Consider the following 22,542-nt stretch of genomic DNA (forward strand, 5'->3'; position numbering starts at 1 on the left):
TTATTATACTTGAGTATACTGAGTATATTTACGCTTTTAGTATATTTGTATACACACACCACATTTTTATTATTTATCTTTTTTTTTGAGACAGAGTCTCCCTCTGTCATCCAGGCTAAAGTGCAGTTGGCTCACTGCAACCTCTGCCTCTTGGGCTCAAGTGATTCTCGTGCCTCACCGTCCTGAGTAGCAGGGATTACAGGCATCTACCACCAAGCCTGGCTAATTTTTGTATTTTTAGTGGGTACAGGATTTCACCATGTTGGCCAGACTGGTCTCGAACTCCTGAGTTCAAGTGATCCGCCTGTCTTGGCCTCCCAAAGTGCTGGAATTTAGGTGTGAGCCACTGCACCCAGCCTATTATCTATCTTTTGATGGACATTTAAGTTTTCTCCATATACTAGCTATTGTGAATAATGCTGTAGTGAATATGAGAGTGCTTGAAAACACCAATGTAACATAAAGGTAACAAATAATAAACGTCATCTGTTTATTTTGAAAGGAACTGAAATATGACGTTGGCGGAGGAGAACGGTTTGATTCTTTGACAGATCTTGTGGAACATTACAAGAAGAATCCTATGGTGGAAACATTGGGTACAGTACTACAACTCAAGCAGGTGAGCGGATTGGAAAGCTCAAGCTTTCTCCTTAAAAACTTAAAAAAGCCGAGCGCGGTGGCTCACGCCTGTAATCCCAGCACTTTGGGAGGCCGAGGTGGGTGGATCACCTGAGTTTGGGAGTTCAAGACCAGCCTGACCCACACAGAGAAACCCCATCTCTACTAAAAATACAAAATTAGCCAGGCTTGGTGGTGGATGCCTATGATCCCAGCTACTTGGGAAGGCTGAGGCAGGAGAATCGCTTGAACCTGGGAGGTGGAGGTTGTGGTGAGCTGAGACTGCGCCATTGCACTCTAGCCTGGGCAACAAGAGCAAAACTCTGTCTCAAAAAAAAAAAACCTTAAAAAAGTCCTAATAGAGAATTTTGCAAACATACAGAGGTAGACAGAATAGTGTCATCAGCCTCTGTGTACCCATCCCAGCTTCAACTCATCAAATCTTTTTTTTTTTGAGACAGTCTTACTCTGTCACCCAGTCTGGAGTGCAGTGGTGCAATCTCGGCTCACTGCAACCTCTACTTCCTGGGTTCAAGCGATTCTCCTGTCTCAGGCTCCTGATTAGCTGGGACTACAGGTGCCTGCCACCATGCCCGGCTAATTTTTGTATTTTTAATAGAGACGGGGTTTCACAATGTTGGCCAGGCTGGTCTCGAATTCCCGATCTTAGGTGATCCGCCTGCCTCAGCCTCCCAAAGTTTTGGGATTACAGGCGCGAGCCACCACACCCAGCCCTAAATCTTTTCTTATTATTACTCCACTCACTGACTGCCTCCTATAGTACTTGGAAACATATTCCAGATTTATATTATTCCCATATTTATCTGTGAAAGGCCTTACAGAGGTTTTTTGTTTTTTGTTTTGTTTTGAGACAGAGTTTTGCTCTGTCAGCCAGGCTGGAATGTAGTGGCGTGTTCTTGGCTCACTGCAACCTCTGTGTCCCGGCTCCAAGAGCTGCTCCTGCCTCAGTCTCCTGAGTAGCTGGGATTACAGGTGGTGCCACTACACCCAGCTAAGTTTTGTGTTTTTAGTAGAGATGGGGTTTCACCATGTAGCCAGGCTGGTCTTGAACTCCTGACCTCAAGTGATCTGCCCGCCTCAGCCTCTCAAACTGCTGGGATTATAGGCGTGAGCCACTGTGCCTGGCCTAAGGCCGTACACAGTTTTAAAGAAAATTTTCATTATAGATCCACTTCTGGTTACCTTTAGGTAACCTCACTTATTCACTTTGGCATTGTTGCTATTTCAAAGTTCACCTTTATGATAGTGGAAAATGATATAATCTCTCTAAATAATGTTGTAGTCTATTCATAAGGAAAAATAGACTTGGCCGGGCGTGGTGTCTCACGCCTGTAATCCCAGCACTTTGGGAGGCCAAGGCTGGCGGATCACAAGGTCAGGAGATTGAGACCATCCTGGCTAACCCGGTGAAACCCCGTCTCTACCGAAAATACAAAAAATTAGCTGGGCGTGGTGGTGGGCGCCTGTAGTCCCAGCTACTCGGGAGGCTGAGGCAGGTGAATGGCGTGAACCTGGGAGACGGAGTTTGCAGTGAGCCAAGATCGCGCCACTGCACTCTAGCCTGGGCGACAGAGCAATACTCCGTCTCAAAAAAAAAAAAAAAAAAGGAAAAATAGACTTGAATTTATATCAGCAAAATAAAGTGTATGTGGAGACTGAAGACAGACACATTTTCTGGCTGAACAGAAAAGGTGGTGAAACTATTTGAAAACCTTTATTGTGAATTACAGGGTCCTACGAACTCTCTGTCCGTGCCTTTATGAGTATCAACATAGAAGTGTTTTTTGTTTTTTGTTTATTTTTGCATTAACAACCTTTTCTGTAATATTTTCTTTATTTTACATCAACTGCCGTACTCGATCAGCCCCTTAACACGACTCGTATAAATGCTGCTGAAATAGAAAGCAGAGTTCGAGAACTAAGCAAATTAGCTGAGACCACAGATAAAGTCAAACAAGGCTTTTGGGAAGAATTTGAGGTAAGTTATTAAAAACCTGTTTTTTTGTGAGTTGTTATATCCTATTTTTAGTGGAGGAGAAGTTGGTCTTGTGTTTGGAATTGGACCTGAGAGAGTTGAAATTGACGTCCTTTTTTAATTCAGCCATTGATTGACATGGAACAAGTTGCTACGAGGGCTTCTTCGAAATAGAAGAGCATTGTGTTCTGAGGGAAGGGAGTTGGCAGTGAGTAGTCAATGGATGTGCCAGCCGCTCCATTTGGCTCTTTTGGTTTGGACTGGCGGCAAAATCTCAGAGAAACAAAAGGATCATTCTTTGAAAGATTTCCAACATGCACTGGGGTCTTTAGAAAGAATCTGTAGCCTTAGTGCAGCAAATGGGTATGAATAAAAGAGAAACACCTTGTGGTGGCTTTTTTTTTTTTTTTTTTTTTTTTTTTGAGACAGGGTCTTGCTCTGTCACCAAGGCTGGAGTGTAGTGGCGTGATCTTGGTTCACTGCAGCCCCGACCTCCCTGGGCTCAAGTGATCCTCCCATCTCAGCCTCCTGAGTAGGTGATACTACAGGCACATGCCACCATGCCTGGCTAATTTTTGTAGTTTTGGTAGAGGTGAGGTTTTGCAGCATTGCCCAGGCTGGTCTTGAACTCTTGGGCTCAAGTGATCCTCCTACTTCAGCTTCCTGAGTAGCTGGGACTACAGGCACACGCCACCATGCCCATCTAATTTTTGTATTTTTTTGTAGAGATGGGGTTTTGCAATGTTGCCCAGGCTGGTCTTGAACTCTTGGGCTCAAGTGATCCACCCACCTTGACATGCGAAATGTGGTGGCTTTAATTTCAGAGTTCAAATTGATGACTCTGGTAAGTTAAGTGAACTGATTTTTTTTTTTTAAATTATTTTTGTTTATTATACTTTAAGTTCTGGGATATATGTGCAGAACGTACAGGTTTGTTACATAGGTATACATGTGCCATGGTGGTTTGCTGCACACAACAACCCATCATCTAGGTTTTAAGCCCTGCATGCATTAGGTATTTGTCCTGATGCTCTCCCTCCCCTTTAATGCATCAGTGAAAAAGTGATGATAAGCTGGGTGTGGTGGCTCACTCCTGTAATCTCAGCACTTTGAGAGGGTGAGGCAGGCGGACCACTTGAGTCCAGGAGTTCCCCCCCATCCCCAGATAGTGTGTGTGATGTTCCCCTCCCTGTGTCCACGTGTTCTCATTGTTTGGTTTTCTGTTCCTGTGTTAGTTTGCTGAGAATGATGGTTTCCAGCTTCATCCATGACCCTGCAAAGACATGAACTCATTCTTTTTTATGGCTGCATAGTATTCCATGGTGTATATGTGCCCCCATTTTCTTTATCCAGTCTATCATTGATGGGCATTTGGGTTGGTTCCAAGTCTTTGCTATTTTAAATAGTGCTGCAATAAACATACATGTGCATATATGTCTTTATAGTAGAATGATTTATAATCCTTTGGGTATATACTCAGTAATGGGATTGCTGGGTCAAATGGTATTTCTGGTTCTAGATCCTTAAGGAATCACCATACTGTCATGCACAATGGTTCAACTAATTTACACTCCCACCAACAATGTAAAAGTGTTCCTATTTCTCTACATCCTCTCCAGCATCTGTTGTTTCCTGACTGTAAGTGAACTGATCTCTTTCCTGAAACTAACTTGGGTTGGAGAATGTCCCTGATGGGAATGTGATGTGTTCCCATTGCACTCTTCTATGTCACTTACCCATTGACAATGTGATCTCTTTCGTTTTTTCCTCATCCATTTGACAGAAAACTTCAAAAACAAGGATTCTGGCATATTTACCTTTGCAGTTGTCCCCAGCACATAGCACAGTGCCTGGAACATGGCACAAACTCCGTAAATGTTTGTTGAATGAGTATTTACATTTAACTGATGTTTACATCATTTTATTTTCCTGTTCTGTTTTATGGGAATGATTATTCTACGCTTTTTGTAGGACTACAATTTATAAGTATTTGTGGAATGAATGAATAAGTGAATGACTGGGCAAATAAAGTCCTTTTAGCCACAGTATGTGTGAACAACTTGCTGAGATAGATATGATTTCCCATTTTCCAGCTTGAGGGACCTAAGGGAGGTTAAGTAAATTGTTCAACCTTCATACCACAGTTTTTTTTTGTTTGTTTGTTTTGTTTTCTTTTTTTCCTTCTGAGACAGGGTCTCACTTTGCTGCCCAGACTGGAGTATAGTGGTGCAGTTATAGCTCACTGCAGCTTCCAGCTTCTGGGCTCATGCCATCCTTCCACTTTAGCCTCCTGAGTAGCTGGGACTACAGGTGTGCACCACTATACCCAGCTAATTTTTCATTTTTTGTAGATATGGGGTCTCACTATGTTACTCAGGTTGGTCTTGAACTTCTGAGCTCAAACAATTCTCCTGTCTTGGCCTCTCAAAGTGTTGAAATTACATGCGTGAGCCACTGTGCCTGGCCTGTACCACAGATATTGATTGAATTCCAGCACCGGGGAGGGGTGTAGAATAGAACATTCTCAGTCCTTGCTCAACATTGCTGAACAGAGACTTGAATTTGAGTTTATTCTCTCATCCCAGGCATTGGGTTAGGCTCTGAAGACACTGGTGAACAAGACAGATAGGGTTACTGCCTTTAAAGGGAGCTTCTAGTTGAGAGAAGGAAAATAGTGATGAAAAGCATCAATGAAAAAGTGATGATAGGCTGGGCATGGTGGCTCACTCCTGTAATCTCAGCACTTTGAGAGGGAGAGGCAGGCAGATCACTTGATTCCAGGAGTTTGAGACAAGGCTGGGCAACATGGTAAAACCCCATCTCTACAAAAAATACAGAAAGTAGCCGGGTGTGGTGGTGCACACCCGCAGTCCCAGCTACTCTGGGGGTTGAGGTGGGAGGATTGCTTGAGCCTGGGAGGTTGAGGCTGCAGTGAGCTGAGATCACGCCGGTGCACTTCAGCCTGAGCAACAGCCAGAACCTGTCCCAAAAGAAAAAAAAAAATGATGATAAACATAATGAGTCAGAATTTTGAAGTCTCAGCCTCACTGTTGCCTTCCTTGTCCTCCACCTGCCTAGATAATAAAAGGCAGCATTTCAGCAGTCATTCATTACATTATGTTCACTTCATTTCACCTTCATAAAGCCTCATGAGGTAAGATGGGGAGATACAGAAGTTTTAGAAATCACTCATCAAAGTTGAATGGAAAACCGATTTTTCCAAAATTTTTTAGTGCGGAAAATTTCAATTATAATCAAAAGTAGAGAGAACGGGATAGTTATAGCAGTATACCTGACACCCAGCATTAACAACTGTTGACATTATGGCCAATCTTTTTTTTTTTTTTTTTTTGAGACGGAGTCTCGCTCTGTCGCCCAGGCTGGAGTGCAGTGGCCTGATCTCAGCTCACTGCAAGCTCCGCCTCCCAGGTTTAGCGGTTCTCCTGCCTCAGCCTCCCAAGTAGCTGGGACTGCAGGCACCCGCCACCTCGCCCGGCTAGTTTTTTGTATTTTTTTTTTTTTTTTAGTAGAGACGGGGTTTCACCGTGTTAGCCAGGATGGTCTCTATCTCCTGACCTCGTGATCCGCCTGTCTCGGCCTCCCAAAGTGCTGGGATTACAGGCTTGAGCCACTGCGCCCGGCCAATTATGGCCAATCTTTTTCGACTATGCCCCACTCACTCCCCCAGCCCTGACTTGTCTTGAAGCAAATAATTCTTTTTTTTTTTTTGAGATAGAGTCTCTGTCCCCCAGGCTGGAGTACAGTGGCTTGATCTTGGCTCACCACAACCTCCGCCTCCCGGGTTCAAGCGATTCTTGTGCCCCAGCCTCCTGAGTAACTGGGATTACAGGCGAGCACCACCACGCCCAGCTAATTTTTGTATTTTTAGTAGGGACGGCATTTTCACTATGTTGGCCAGGATGGTCTCAAACTCCTGATCTCAGGTGATCCGCCTGCCTTGGCCTCCCAAAGTGCTGGGATTATAGGTGTGAGCCACTGTTCCCGGCCTTGAAGCAAATCTTACACATCTTTCATCTGTAACTATTTTATTTCAAAAAATTATAACCTGAATAGCATTATCATATCTAAAACTATTAGCGGTAATTCCTTAATATTAACATATATCAGTCACTATTCACATTTTCCTGATTGCCACACACACACACACACACACACACACACTTGCAATTTGTTTTTTTTCCCTTTTTAGACAGTCTCGCTCTGTCGCCCAGGCTGGAGTGCAGTGGTACGTTCTCAGCTCACTGCAACCTCCACCCCCTGGGCTCAAGTGATTCTCTTGTCTCAGCCTCCCAAGTAGCTGGGACTATGGGTGCCCGCCACCTCGCCTGGCTAGTTTTTGTATTTTTAGTAGAGATGGGGTTTCACCATGTTGGCCACGCTGGTCTCAAACTTCCGACCTCAGGTAATCCACCCACCTCGGCTTCCCAAAGTGCTGGGATTACAGGCATGAGCCACTGTGCCCGGCAGCAATTTGTTTGAATTGGGAGTGCTTTCTTCCACCCTGATTATGAAAAAATTTCAAATGTGTATAAAACAGATTCATATAAAGGATCCTGATATGCCATTATCAGCTTTATCAATTATCCCTGACATATTTTTTATTTATAAATATTTCAATATTTGTGGAATCCTTAAAAATGCACCCCATAACCCAACATTGTTCATATTATACCAGTTGTCTTATAATTAAAAAATATTTTGTTCAATAATTTTTCAGATAAGCTTCACACACTGTGGTTGACTAAGTCTCATAGTATTTCTGTTTTAAAAATCTTAAGGCTGGGCATGGTGGCACACGACTGTAATCCCAGCACTTTGGGAGGCCGAGGTGGGTGGATCATGAGGTCAAGAGATCGAGACCATCCTGGCCAACATGGTGAAAACCCGTCTCTATTAAAAATACAAAAATTAGTTGGGCATGGTGGTGCATGCCTGTAGTCCCAGCTACTCGGAAGGCTGAGGCAGGAGAATCGCCTGAACCCGGGAGGCAGCAGTTGCAGTGAGCCGAGATCACACCACTGCACTCCAGCCTGGAGACGGAGTAAGACTCCATCTCAAAAAAGAAAAAAAAATCTTAAGTCCCTTTGAATACTTTGACGCCCCTTCCATCTCTCTTGCTCTGTCTTCCTTCCCCATCTCCCTGTCTTTTCTGCTGTTGAAGAAAGCAGATCCTTAGTCCTGAGAATTACTTATAGTCTGGATTTTGCTGAGTGCCTCTCTGTGGTGGACTTAACCATGTATCCATCCCTTATATTTCTTGGAAGTTGATATATCTAGATACTTTATTGGATATAAGTTTTCTTTGGCAAGACAGCATGCATGGTGGTGTTTCAGGAGGTGCTTATGTCCTGTTGTTTCTTCTCTGATTTTCTTAGCAGCTCCTGATCATTATTACTTAGATCCATTAATTCAAAAGGGACTGTATGGTAGTGATATTGTGATTTTATCATTCCTCTTCATTTGTTAGGTTGGAATATTTCTATAAAAAGCTTTTCATTGCCGAGAAATCATTGTTGATTTCTTCCTTCTTACTAAGCAGTTTCCTTTTTCTTTTTCTTTTTTTTTTCTGAGGCAGGTCTCGCTGTGTTGCTCAGGCTGGTGTGCAATGGCGCAAATACACAGTCGCGAACTCTTGGGCTCGGGGGATCCTCCTGCCTCAGCTTCCTGTGTAGTTGGGACCACAGGTGCATGCCACCACACCTGGCGATTTTTTTGTAGAGATGATGAGGTCTCACTTTGTTGCCCAGGCTGGTCTTGAGTGTTTGGGCTCAAGCAATCTTTCTACCTCAGCCTCCTGAGTAGCTGGAACTACAGGCACATACCACCATGCCCAGCTAATTGTTTTATTTTTATTTTTAGTAGAGATATGGTCTTATTATGTTGCTCAGGTTGGTCTCGAACTCCAGAGCTCAAGTGATCCTCCTGCCTCAGCCTCCCAGTGTGCTGGGATTATAGGTATACAACAGGCGTGAGCCAACAAGCCTGGCCAGATTTTTTTTCCTGATTTGAAATCTATTATGGGTTCAATTGATACTTCCAAATCAAACTCAGGGCTTCCAGATTTCTACTAACCTCGTTGATCTTACCCATGTATCTCCTTTCTCTAGTGCCAAAAATCCTACTTCTTGAAGCCATAATAAGATTATTCATTTGTTTTATCCCACATTACACACAGCAGTCTCAGAATAATCACTTCCCAATAATATGATTACTGAAAACAGTTTAATATTTTTTGCAGTTTTCAAAATCCTTCAGAAATGTGTAGTCAGGTTACTGTATGCTGCTGGGCACAGTGGCTCACGCCTATAATCCCAGCACTTTGGGAGGCCAAGAAGGGAGGATCGCTGGAGCTCAGGAGTTTGAGACCAGCCGGGGCAATACAGTGAGACCCTGTCTCTACAAAAGAAAATTAAAAATTAACCAGACATGGTGGCACGTACCTGTAGTCCCAGCTATCGAGAGGCTGTGGCGAGAGTAGGCTTAAGCCCAGGAGTTTGAAGCTGCAGTGAGATATGATTGTGATACTGTACTCCAGGGTGACAGAGCAGGGACTCTGTTTTTAACAAATATATATAAAAAAAACTTCCTGTGCCTTAGACTCATTTGTAATCGTCCTTCTGTCTGTGTGGCTGTATGCTAACTGGGTACATGGTTAGTTTATTTGTTTCATTTAAAAAATCTCTTTCTGTTAAGTTTTATTTATAATTACACAAATACTGGATTTGATAGTCAAATTGAAAAAACAAAGTATATTCAAAGAAGTCTACCTTCTATCCTTGTCCTTTCCTGTCTACATTTTAGCCATAGTATGAAAAGTTATGGTTTATCATTACATTTCTTTTTTTTTTTTTTTTTTTTTTTTTTTTTTTTGAGACGGAGTCTCGCTGTGTCTCCCAGGCTGGAGTGCAGTGGCCTGATCTCGGCTCACTGCAAGCTCCGCCTCCCGGGTTCACGCCATTCTCCCGCCTCAGCCTCCCAAGTAGCTGAGACTACAGGCGCCCGCCACCACGCCCGGCTAGTTTTTTGTATTTTTAGTAGAGACGGGGTTTCACCATGTTAGCCAGGATAGTCTCGATCTCCTGACCTCGTGATCCACCCGCCTCGGCCTCCCAAAGTGCTGGGATTACAGGCTTGAGCCACCGCGCCCGGCCTATCATTACATTTCAAAAATATAAGAAGATATTCCCATATCCCATTTTTTTCTTAAGCAATAGCATAACTTTACATACTTTTTTCTAACCTTGCTTTTTTAAATATCCTGGACATCACTCCATAGTAGTGTCTAGAGATAGTCTTCATTCATTTTTTTACTGTATAGTAATCCATTGTGTAGTTGTACCATAGTTTATTCAACCTATTGATGGGCATTTGGGTAGTTGCCAAATATATTCCAAAGAGGATTACAGTGAATAGCCTTGTGTATGCATCCTGTTTTACTTTTGCTGACTACTGGTAATATTAACATTTTTTATGTTCTGTATTATAAAATGGTGGTTATTATTCATCTATAACTTTTATTATACATGACTTTGGTTAGCATGCTTTAACTTTTTAGTATAACATTTGCAAACTACTTGTTTTAATTAAAATTTTGGTTAAATGTAAAAAATAGTGAGCTATTTTGTAATCTAGATTCAATAGACTCTTATACTTCCTTTACAAATGATACCTGAGTTGATCATTTGTGTAAATGACCGTGAACTTAAAAATTACAGCATTTTTCAAAATAAATTTTTTAACATTTTAAAATTATTTAAAATAATAGACACACAAAGTAAAAAAAGAAGAAGAAGAAAAGAGGGTCTCGCTATGTTGCCCAGGCTGGTCTCAAACTCCTGGGCTCAAATGATCCTCCTGCTTTGGCCTCCTAAAGTGTGAGTCACCACATCTGGCAAAAATTAATTTCTTTAAAACAAAAACATTACAGGTTATCTGGTACCATGGGAGCTTCTTTAATACTAGGGTCACTTAGAACGAAGCTTAGGAACAAAGTCAGACTTTCATGAAGGGCTTGTGTGGCAATGGGGTATTTTTTGCAAATTCCATTGGTGGGGTCAAGATGTGAGTTTAGAAGGAACTCTTAGCCTGACTCTTCTGGCCATGGAAAAAGATGGTTGGTTCTAAATGCTGACCTGATGATTTCACACTGTCACATCTCAAATTGTGGTCATCTTTTATACATTATTAACAACAAAAGGGAAAAATTGAGTTGACTTTAGGAGGAAGTGGAAAATAACGAGAGCATATCTATACTCTACAGGCTCTCCATAGAGGTCAGACTGAGGTGGTAAAATTGTTGTGCTCTAAATTAGGGCATTAACGTTTCATGGAAATTGAAGCTATATCTAAATAGCTGATGGCCTGCTTTCTAGATCTCCTATGTACTTGCTTCTCAAATTCAGTCTGTTTTAAAAAATTGCTCTTTGAGGTTAGAACCAGGGAAATAAGGCTGAGAACAGAATAAGCCATTATCGAAAAAATTAGAAACTTGAAAGCAGATACTCATAATCTAAATCCTCTGAAGCTAAAGTTGATCCACAATAGCAAAGCATTATCATTTTAGTGATTGTACCTTAGTTGTTTCCTGGAAGATGATAAATTTGGAATCACTTTCTTCTTACAGCGTGCTCTGATAGTCTTTAGAACAAACCAGAGCTCTAAATTGCAATGCCATTGGTAATTTAACTCTGATTTGTTTCTATGCCCGGCTCCTGGTGTTCTGTAAAATTCTACATGTCATTTCAGGTATCTTTATCCAGAAGACATTACTTTTGCCTTTGATGCACTTTAAAATGTGAAGTCTCTTGTGAAGCTCTTTGGTTCTTTTTTCCTTTGCTGCTGAAATAAATTCAGGTTGATGATTTTCTTCTAGGATATGTTATATGATCTAGACATTGCAAACCCAAGTCTTTGATTTTTTTTTCCCTACAGATTGCCTATTTCTTTTTTATTTTAATTTTTATTAGTTATTATTATTATTATTATTATTTTTGAGATGGAGTCTCACTCTGTCGCCCGGGCTTGAGTGCAGAGGTGTGATCTCAGCTCACTGCAACCTCCACCTCCCAGGTTCAAGTGATTCTTGTGCCTCAGCCACCCAAGTAGCTGGGATTACAGGCACGCACTGCCACTCCCAGCCAATTTTTTTGTATTTTTAGTAGGGATGGGATTTCTCCATGTTGGCCAGGCTGGTCTCAAACTCCTGATCTCAAGTGATCTGGCTGCCTTGGGCTCCCGAAGTGTTGGGATTACAGGCATGAGCCACCATGTCTGGCCAATTATTAAGTTCTTTTAAAGAGATGGGGTCTCACTATCCTGCCCAGGCTAGAGTGCAGTGTCTCTTTACAGGCACTGTCATAGTGCACTGTAGCCTTGAACTCCTGGGCTCAAGTGATCCTCCTGAGAGGCTGGAATTACAGACATATGCCACTGTGTCCAACAGATTGTCCATTTGTGATCTGTGTAAATATCTCTCACTTCCTGCAGTATCTCTGCTCAAGAATGTAAAGAGATGGATAATATTTTTAGATTTGTTGAAATAAAGTAAAGTTCTGCTCAAATGAGACTGACACTAACTAAATGAAAAGGCCAGTTATAATTCTGCAATTTTGTGTCTGCAGTGTATGCGTTATTGTACACTTGAATCGGCCGTGTGCATTGTGGTGAAGTGCATATTTGCATGGTTGTATTGAAAAGGTTTTTGGGCCAGGCATGGTGGCTCATGCCTGTAATCCCAGCAATTTGGGAGGCTGAGGCGGGCGGATTACCTGAGGTCAGGAGTTCAAGACCAGCCTGGCCAGCATGGCGAAACCCCATCTCTACTAAAAAATACAAAAAATTAACTGGGCATGGTGGCAGCCACCTGTAATACCAGCTACTAGGGAGGCTAAGGCAGGGGGAATTGCTTAAACCTGGGAGGCAGAGGTTGCAGTAAGCTGAGATTGTGCCACAGTCCAGTTTGATGTGTCACTGCACTCCAGCCTGGGTGACAGAGCAAAACTCTGTATCAAAAAAAAAAAAAAAAAAAAAAAAAAAAGAAAAGGTTTTTGCCCTCTCTCTGTGCCTACTGCTCCCTGTTGAGTCCTATAGGCCTGAGCTGCCAGGTGGCACTGTGGGCTGAGACTGGACATTGCAACCGACTGCAAGGCACTGCAGGAGCCAGGTTGTGGATGGACAGTCCCTCGGGCTTTCTTCTTTCCATTTGTCTTCCTCCTTTAACCCCCCTCTGTATCCAGTATCCCTGCTCTCCATACACCTGCTTCATTCTTTTTCCTTCAGTAGATTTTTCTGCCTCTTGACTTACAAACCCTACTTCTAGCCCCTTTCAGATACTGAAACTAGCAACTTTCAGTCTTTGTACCAAAGTCTCAGAGATTCTCATTGACTCAGATGCCATCCATCTCTAGTCCAAAGAACAATGTCAATGACATGATCATGTAGAACAAAAGTGTCTGCTGTGGACACATTTGGGGAGAAATAGTTTTCAGTGATGAGGGTTGTAGCGAGTTGGGCAGATGTCCCAAAAATATCTACCAAAAACTGTAGACACTGCTGGTGGCAGTGACTTATTCCTTGCTTCATTCAGCAAATATTGATTGAACACCGACTCTATGTCTGGTTCTATTCTAGGTTTTGGGGATGGAGCAGTGAACAAATCAGTCTTTATGGAGTGTACAGTGAAGTGGGAGAGACAGGCAGTAAACAAAGAAACAGTTCAATGTTCAATCTGTGAGATGGTGTTAAGTGCTACAGAGAAAACAAAGTAGTGTAAGATTAAAAGGGTGTTTTGATAGGCCTTTACTGTTTAGGTCTCTTTGATAAAGTGGCATTTGAGCAAAGCTCTGAGGGAAATAATGGAGTCAACCATGCATATAACCTCAGGGAGAACATTCCAGGTAGAGGGAACAGCAAGTGCAAAAGCCCTGAAGTGGGGGTTTGTTTACCATATTGCACAATCTGCACACGGGCCAGTACAATTGGAGTGGATGGGAAATGTACAAGACAGAAGTTGAAAAGGCCAGGTGCGGTGGCTCATGCCTACAATCCCAGCATTTTGGGAGGCTGAAGTGGGAGGAGTTTGAAATCAGCCTGGGCAACGGAGCCAGACCTCGGGTTATCTACAAAAAAAAAAAAGAAAAGAAAAAAAGAAAAAAAGAAAAAAAAGAGCTGGGCATGGTGGTGCACACCTGTAGGGAGGCTGAGGCAGGAGGATCACTTGAACCCAGGAGTTTGAGGCTGCAGTGAGCCCTGATTATGCCACTGCACTCCACCGTGGGTGACACAGTGAGACCCTCTCTCAAGAGGGAGATAGAGGTAGAGCAATGGTGGACGGGTCCCATCATGAAGGGCATTGTGGGTCACTAGAAGGCCTTTTGCTTTTACTTGGAGGAAGATGGAAAGCTTGTGAAAAGTTTTAAATACAGAAGCAAGGGGATCACTCTGGCTGCTGCGTGGAGGACAGTCTATGAGGGGTAGGTGGAGGTAGGGAGACCAGGAAGGAGGCTGTTGTAATCATCTGAGCAGAAAAGTGATGGTGCTTGGCTCAGGACAGCAGCAGTAGAGGTGGTTGGGTTCTAGAGCTATTTTGAAGGTAGAATTGCCAATATTTGAAGGTGGATTTGATAGATCGTATAGCATGACAGAACTGAGTCAAGAATAAGATGAACACTTTTGACTTGAGCAACTGGGTAGGATGGAGTTGCCATTTTCTTAGGCATGGAGGACTGGAAGGAACGGTCTTTGGGGGAGGTGATCGGCTTTTATTTTGGATATGTTGAAGTTTCAGTTGCCTGTGAGACATTCAATTGGAAGATGATTCTTCAATGAATTTTATGATATTACAGTTGGGATTGTGCTAGAATGTTCTTCTTGCCTCACTTCTTCATTTAGCTAACATCTCTTCATTCTTCAGTCCCCAGCATCAAGGGCATTTTTGCAAAGAAACCTTCCTTGATTCCCATCCCCATGCTTGGGCATTCTTCCTGTTATATGTGTGTGCATAGCAACACATCCATTCCTTTATAGTACTTACCATCCTTGAAGTTCATAAATAATTTGTGTGGGTATTGGTGTAATGTGCTATGAGTCCACAGAAACAGATAACATAGGAAGGTCTGTTGGAATAAAGAGAGGTTTTATGGCTGGGTGTGGTGGCTCATGCCTGTAATCCCAGCATTTGAGAGGCCGATGCAGGCTGATTGCTTGAGGCCAGGAATTCGAGACCAGCCTGGTGGTGAAATGTTTTTACCAACATGGTGAAATCCTGTCTCTACTAAAAATATAAAAATTAGCCAGGCGTGGTGGTAAGCACCTGTAATATCAGCTATTCGGGAGGCTGAGGCAGTAGAAGCACTTGGACCCAGGAGGTGGAGTTTGTAGTGGGTCGAGATTGCACTACTGCATTTCAGCCTGGGCGACAGAGTGAGACTCTGTCCCAAAAAACAAAACAAAACAAAACAAAACAAAAACGGGCCGGGTGCAGTGGCTCATGCCTGTAATCCCAGCACTTTGGGAGGCTGAGACGGGCGGATCACGAGGTCAGGAGATCGAGACCATCCTGGCTAACACGGTGAAACCCCTTCTCTACTAAAAAGTACAAAAAACTAGCCAGGCGAAGTGGCAGATGCCTGTAGTCCCAGCTACTCAGGAGGCTGAGGCAGGAGAATGGTGTAAACCCGGGAGGCAGAGCTTGCAGTGAGCTGAGATCCGGCCACTGCACTCCAGCCTGGGCGACAGAGTGAGACTCCGTCTCAAAAAAAAAAAAAAAAAATTAAAAAGAGGTTTTTGCTCAGATGAAACTGATAGGGAACAATAAAGAGGCACAGTTTGATCCTACTGTTCTATGTCTGCTATTTGCAAATTTCCTTTTTTAAATTTTACCTTTTTTTAAGAGACGGTGTCTCGCTATGTTGCCCAGGCTGGTCTTTATTTTATTTTAAGTTCCCAGGTACATGTGCAGCCAGGCTAGTCTTGAACTCCTGGCCTCAAGCAATCTTCCTGCCTTAGCCTCCCAAAGTGCTGGGATTTCAGGCACGTGCCACTGTGCCTGGCCTATGTGCATATTTTCTAGGAAAATAACCCAGATCAGTCCACAGACCCCACAAAGACAGACAGTCCCATTTTGTTCCCTGTAGCCCCAGAATCCAGCTGAAAGCCTGGCACACAGTAGGAACAAAATAAGTATCTGTGGCATGTTGGATCTGAGCTATTTCCTGTATCAAGAGAGTAGTATTGGACTCAGACCCTCTGTGTCTGTTCAAAGAATAGCTATCTGATGCTTACAACATATGAAGGAATGTTCTGGGCTTTGCTTTGAGATGTTCTGCTTTGTTATCCAACAATTTGTGTTCGTGTGGAGCCCCTGTTTGAGGTGTGGTGAAACCACAGTTTAAGTCTCATCTCTACCAACTAAGCTAGCCAAGTGGATGGATGTAGGATGTGCGTTTTAGTCTTTGAGATCCCTGTACCCACGTGCCCAAGAATTGGTAGTGCTGAATTTCAGAAAGATTTTAGTTTTTAAACCATTTTTAGATTTAAAAAATACTGCAATACCAAAAAACCCCTCAAAAGCCCCAAACAAGAAACCCCCATACAACACCTTATTACCTGGGGTTATTTTTTCCTAGGGCTTTAACACTTGTTTACCTTAGTAATTCATTTATTTCTTGTTTTAAAGCCCAGCCTGCTGTCATGCTAGCCTGTCTTCTCTGTGGTGGTCCAAAGCTGTTTTCAGCTTGCACTAGCATTGTGGTCATTTCACTGACAGCTTCATAGATGTCCCGGATTCCACCAGCCGCTCTGCTAACTGATGTTCTCCAGGAGAAGCTAGTGTGTCTTCACATCCACAGTCCAGTTTGATTTCTTTAAAGTGATTACATCCTGCTTAGGGGAGCTATAAATTCTACTTTGAGATGGTTAGGTTTTATGGAAACAGGACTTTAACTGCACCCCAGAGCTGTGTCTAGAATAATAATTCTTGTCGGTGATCTCTAGTGGAAATCTTCCCATTGGTGACTAAGCAACACCGCAGGGAACAAAACCCTCAAGCAGGGCTCCAACCTCATGCTTAAAAATGCTCCAGGGTGGCAGGCTTGCCCTTTAACTAGGGTTTTCTATCTACGCCTGAGTTCCCAGACTTAGTAGAGGAGCTCCTACCTTCCTGTGGTTAGAACATTTCAGTAGTTAGAGGTTTTATTCCATAAGCTAAATGTTATATTCTGGAGAAATTCCTTTCTATCTGTTGGAGTATTTCTTTCTCTTTTGTTCCTTATCTCCCCACGTCCCCCATGGCTTTTTTTGTGTCGTTGTTTTTGTGGTAGAGTCTCACTCTGTTGCCTGGGCCAGAGTGCAGTGGCATGATCTTGGCTCACAACTTCCTGGGCTCAGGTGACCCTCCCACCTCAGACTCCCAAATAGCTAGGACTACTGGTGCGCGCCAACACGCCTGGCTAATTTTTTCTATTTTTAGTAGGGACGGGGTTTCACCATGTTGCCCAGGCTGGTCTTGAACTCCTAGGCTCAAGCAGTCTGCCCACCTTAGTCTCCCAAAGTGCTGAGATTACATGTGTGAGCCTCTATGCCTGGTCACCTATTTTGTTTTGAAGATGAAGAAAGTGACTTCCAGAAGTGAGAAAGTTGCCCCCAGGGATGTGATTGGCAAATGGTTGGCTGAGGTTTGAACCTGAGGACTTCTGACTGCATGTCTACCATGCCATGCTTTCTTTCACTCAGCCATTGAGATTCTCCTGCCCAGTTCTTAAGGCCCCCACTGTTTTTCTCACTCTCGCCATCTCTTCTCCTTTCCCCCTACTTCCTAGTTCACAGCTTCCAGACTTGCTGCCTGGTCTCCTTCACTCTCCCGCATGCTCGCTGGCTTCATGCCACCTTTGCACTCGCCCCCCCACCCCCAACTTGCCAGGTTGCTTCCCTTTCTTGCCTATACCCATCTAAATTTTTTACCTGTTTTCAGCTTCAGCTCCTCCCAGAAACCTTCTTCAGTTAATTTCATGGATCTCATTCCTTAAATTCCACAGTGCATAATTAAAAATCACACAGTTATAGATTTGCCTTGTACTATTTGCTGCTGTTTCATGTGTCAGACCTGTTTTCCTCCAAGGACCATGCCTTTTTATTTATTTATTCATTTTTGAGATAGGGTCTTGCTCTGTCTCCCAGGCTTGAGTGCAGTAGCACAATCAGCTCACTACAGCCTTGAACTCTTGGGTTCAAGGGATCGTCCTGCGTCAGCCTCCAGAGTAGCTGGGACTACAGGCATGTGCCACCATGCCTGGCAAATTTTTCAATTTTTGCAGAGATGGGGGTCTCACTATGTCGCCCAGGCTGGTTTTGAACTCCTGGCCTCAAAGGATTATCCTGCCTCAGCCTCCCAAGTAGCTGGCATTCCAGGTGTGCACCACCACACCCAGCTAATTTTTGTATTTTTAGTAGAGATGGGGTTTCACCATGTTGGCCAGGCTGGTCTCAAACTCCTGACCTCAGGTGATCCGCCCGCCTCAGCCTCCCAAAGTGTTAGGATTACAGGCGTGAGCCATGGCCTCTGGCCGTATCTTTGTTTTAAAAAGTAATCTCTCTACTTGGTGGGCCAATAATTAAAAATATAAAATATTTAAGAAAGAAAAAAAGTAAGTAAAGTAACCATACAGGTTGGTCTGGCCATAATGTGAGTGTCATTATTTTTCTTCCCTAGGTATTTGGCTCTGTTGCTCAGAGCAGTACAGGCGAAATGGTCATTAGGGCATCGTCATGGTGCCTGGGGATGCCTGACTCAGCCAGTTTGTTTTCTGTCTGCCTCTCTTCTTGGTCCTTTTCCTCCACTTTCATTCTTGAAATTCTAGTCAAGAGCCAGGTCCAGTGGTTTTCAATCCAAGGGCTTTGGAAGCCTCTGGGCTCTATTTTGGTTATTGCAGTCACTGGGTTGCTACTCCTGGCATTTAGGTTGGCAGGGGTCTGGGCTGGGGAGCAAGAATGTTCAGTGGCCACAAATGTAAGGGATGGTCTTACATTTACATAAGGGAGACAATGAAAACTTACCTCCTCCAGAGTCAGTAGTGCTGTTGGGCACTCACTTGTACAACATGGATTAGGACATTGACTTTCTGTGGATACGTTTTAATAGTTTATTAGGTGTGTTAGGCCGTTTTGCACTGCTCTAAAGGAATATCTGAGGCTAGGTAATTTATAAAGACAAGAAGTTTAATTGGCTTATGGTTCTACAGGCTGTACAAGCATGACTCCAGCATCTGCTTCTGGTGAGGGTCTCAGGAAACTTCCTGTCATAGAGGAAGGCAAAGGGAGAGCAGACGATCACATGGCCGGAGCGGTGGCGAGGGTGGGGTGGGTGTCACACTCTTTTTTTCTTTTTCTTTTTGAGATACAGTCTGGCTCTGTCGCCCAGGCTGGAGTGCAGTGGCCGGATCTCAGCTCACTGCAAGCTCCGCCTCCCGGGTTTATGCCATTTTCCTGCCTCAGCCTCCCGAGTAGTTGAGACTACAGGCGTCCGCCACCTTGCCCGGCTAGTTTTTTATATTTTTTAGTAGAGAAGCGTTTTAACCGTGTTAGCCAGGATGGTCTTGATCTCCTGACCTCGTGATCTGCTCGTCTTGGCCTCCCAAAGTGCTGGGATTACAGGCTTGAGCCACCGCATCCGGCCTTTTTTTTTTTTTTTTTTTTTTTTTTTTTTTAATTTGAGACAGTGTCTCACTCTTTTGCCCAGGTTGGAGTGCAGGGACGTGATCTCAGCTCACTGCAGCCTCTGCCTCCCAGGTTCAAGTAATTCTCCTGCCTCAGCCTCCTGAGTAGCTGGGACTACAGGCGCGCATCACAATGCCCAGCAGATTTTTGTATTTTTAGTACAGACGGGGTTTCACCATGTTGGCCAGGCTGGTCTTGGACTCCTGATCTCAAGTAATCCGCCCACCTCGGCCTCCCAAAGTGCTGGGATTACAGGCGTGAGCCACTGTGCGCGGCCACCACACTCTTTTAAACAACCAGATTGCATGTGAACTTAGAGCAAGAACTCACTCACTGGCACCAAAACATTCATGAAGGATCCACTACCTTCCTTTAGGCCCCATCTCCAACACTGGAGGTCACATTTCAACATGAGATTTGGAGGGGACAGACATCCAAACCATATCATTAGATTTAATAGTTTTATGCACTTTGGCTCTTGATCTGTTTAGACTCCTGCAGTCAGGTGACTGTAACTAGCCTCTGGTCCTTTTTGAGAGTTCACAGTTTGGTGCAAACCCTTTGGATGTATTATTTGGGAAAATGGGGTGTCTCGCAGCCTGTGTCCCTGCTTTACATTGTCCTTTTTGCTGCCTGCCCTAAGTCTCCTCATTAGCATCCCTGCCAAGGCCAGTGGAGAAGGATGGAGATGCGGTGACATTCAGCTTGACAGGTCATTAGTAGCTTTTGTGCCCCGGGGACTACTGGTGGGAGGGAGCTTGTGGAAGATAAACCCTGACAGGAATGTATTCTCCTGGAGAGCAGGGTTTATTTGATATTCTTCTGGAGCTTAGAGCCATAAGCCTGGTATTGGGGAGGAAGCGCCCTTAGCAGATGGCATTTGGGAGCCTCTGTGAGCAGAGCATGGAAAGTCACAACTTCTGAGTTGTTTGTATTTGCAATCTCTAGATGGATGGCATCTTCTGCTATGGGAAATGAAATATGTTTAGGCAACTTGAGCCCCAGGTGCAGATGAGGCTGGGCTAATGGGTGCACTAGGGAAGGAGCTGGGAGAGAGATGCGCTGTTAGCTACTATCAATCTGTGACAGCTGTCAGCTGCTGGCAATTAGCACCCACCTGTGCCTGGGATGCAGCGGTGCCTGTCCTGTCCTCTGTGGAAGTCTCTGGACCCAGCAGCCATCTTGACTGTGCACTGTTCAAACCCCAAGTCTGCCTGGAAGAGGTGATTGGGAACTTACTGCACGATAAGGAAAGCGCAGGACAGGCGCAGTGGCTCACGCCTGTAATCTCAGTGCTTTGGGAGGCTGAGGCCAGAGGAGGGCTGGAGTCCTCGAGTGTGAGACCAGCCTGGGCAACATAGTGAGATCCTGTATTTCCAAAAAGTAAAATAATTAGCCAGGTGTGGTGGTGTGTGCCTGAAGACCCAGCTACTCAAGAGACTGAGGTGTGAGGATCACTTGAACCCAGGAGTATGAGGTTACAGTGAGCTGTGATTGCATCACTGCATTCCAGCCTGGGCGACAGAGCATGACCCTGTCTCAAGGAAAAAAAAGGAATAAGGGAAGCCTCTGGCAGACCTGATGATGGGTGGCCCAGCCAAAATGAATATTGATGAGGATTTCCCTGGTCTGGAACTCTGAATTTAGTCTGGCAAAGTGTTCCATTTGTGTTGTGAGATGATTCTTGGTGTTACCCCATCACAGTAGGTAAGATAAATTAGCAAACGAGAAAGGCTTTCTCTTTTTCATCCTTATCTGGTCCTTAGATGAAGCCTGAAGAAGATCTCCATATGGTAGTAGTAAGTCTTTAACATCTACCTCTAACGTTTGCCTATGTCTTTTTTTTTTCTTTTAACAAAGCCTCAGGAATGCCCCAGTATCTAAGTAGAATTTGGTAATATTTCATTTTTGTTACATTCCCTTTTCTGCTTACCTTCTATATATATAGGGTGAAATTTTTAAAAAATATGTGCAAGTAAGAGCAATTTCTTTTTTCTTTTTTTTTTTTTTTTTGAGACAGGATCTCGCTCTGTCACCTAGGCTAGAGTACAGTGGCACAATCTCGGCTCGCTGCAACCTCTGCTTCCTGGGTTTAAGTGATTCTCCTGCCTCAGCCTCCCAAGTAGCTGAGATTACAGGAGCCCACCCCCACTCCCGGCTAATTTTTGTGTTTTTAGTAGAGACTAGGTTTCGCCATGTTGGCTGGGCTGGTTTCGAACTCCTGACCTCAGGTGATCCGCCTGCCTTGGCCTCCCAAAGTGCTCTGGGATTATAGGTGTGAGCTACCGGGCCTGGCTGAGGCAGTTTCTTTTTGAAATATATTTTGTGAAGGAGAAAAAGTGGAGGTCAGTTAAAGGAAACAAATAGTGTAAGAGGTGGTATGCAGAGATGCCAAAGCATCTTGAAGATGCCTTTTTTTTTGGAACAGATTCTTGCTTTGTTGCCTAGGCTGGCCTGCAGTGCTGCAGTCACGGCTCCCTGCAGCCTTGACCTTCTGGGTTCAAGTAATCCTCCTACCTCAGACTCTTGAGTAGCTGGGACTACAGGTGCATGCCACTATGCCTGGCTAATCTTTAAATTTTTTGTACAGGCCAGCTCTCACCATATTGCCCAGGCTGTTCTTGACCTCCTGTCCTCAAGCAAAAATACATATTTTGATTAAGTCTGGGTAGGACCTGGGCCTGGGTTTCTAACTAGCTCCCAGGTGGTGCTAATGCTGCTGGTCTACAGACCACATGTGGAGTAGCCAGTGTAGAGTTCATGTAGCAATATTGATTTCATAGCAAGAGCCAGTATCTATGTACTTGCTTTGTTGTATTTCACACACGGTATAGTGATGTACATGCATCTCATTTGACCCTCACCCCAGCCCTTTGGGGTGGAAAGGATTGCGCTCATTTCACACTGGAGGAAACTGAGGCACAGACAGGCAAAGTAGCTTGGCAAAACAGAAGGGAACTTAAGAGGCAGGCCCTGATTAGCTCAGAGATTAGAAGGCTTCGTGCATCATCCTGAACAGCTTGGACTTGATCTTGAAAGTGGAGGCAGAAGTTGAAGGGTAATTAAACAGGAATTGGAGGAAATTCACCTTGCATAGTGATTGCTTTGGCCACGTGCACCCTGCCACCCCCCCACCTCAGTGAAGTGTCATGTGAAGTTGGGTTCATAAATGAAGACCTGAATGCTTCCCTGCCAAG

The 22,542-nt window shown here is 44.1% G+C and overlaps 1 protein-coding gene across 1 annotated transcript in view; it reads left to right on the forward strand.

The window, feature by feature from the left end:
• The window catches only part of PTPN11 (protein tyrosine phosphatase non-receptor type 11), a 100,407-nt gene that overhangs the window by 38,328 nt on the left and 39,537 nt on the right, over positions 1-22,542 (forward strand). The window contains exons 5-6 of the mRNA XM_050749743.1: positions 503-619; positions 2,504-2,617. Of these exons, the coding sequence (XP_050605700.1) occupies positions 503-619; positions 2,504-2,617 (231 nt within the window). The remainder of the gene's footprint in view (positions 1-502; positions 620-2,503; positions 2,618-22,542) is intronic.

The sequence above is a fragment of the Macaca thibetana genome, chromosome 11 (genome assembly GCF_024542745.1).
Source record: "Macaca thibetana thibetana isolate TM-01 chromosome 11, ASM2454274v1, whole genome shotgun sequence".
NCBI classification, from domain to species: domain Eukaryota; kingdom Metazoa; phylum Chordata; class Mammalia; order Primates; family Cercopithecidae; genus Macaca; species Macaca thibetana.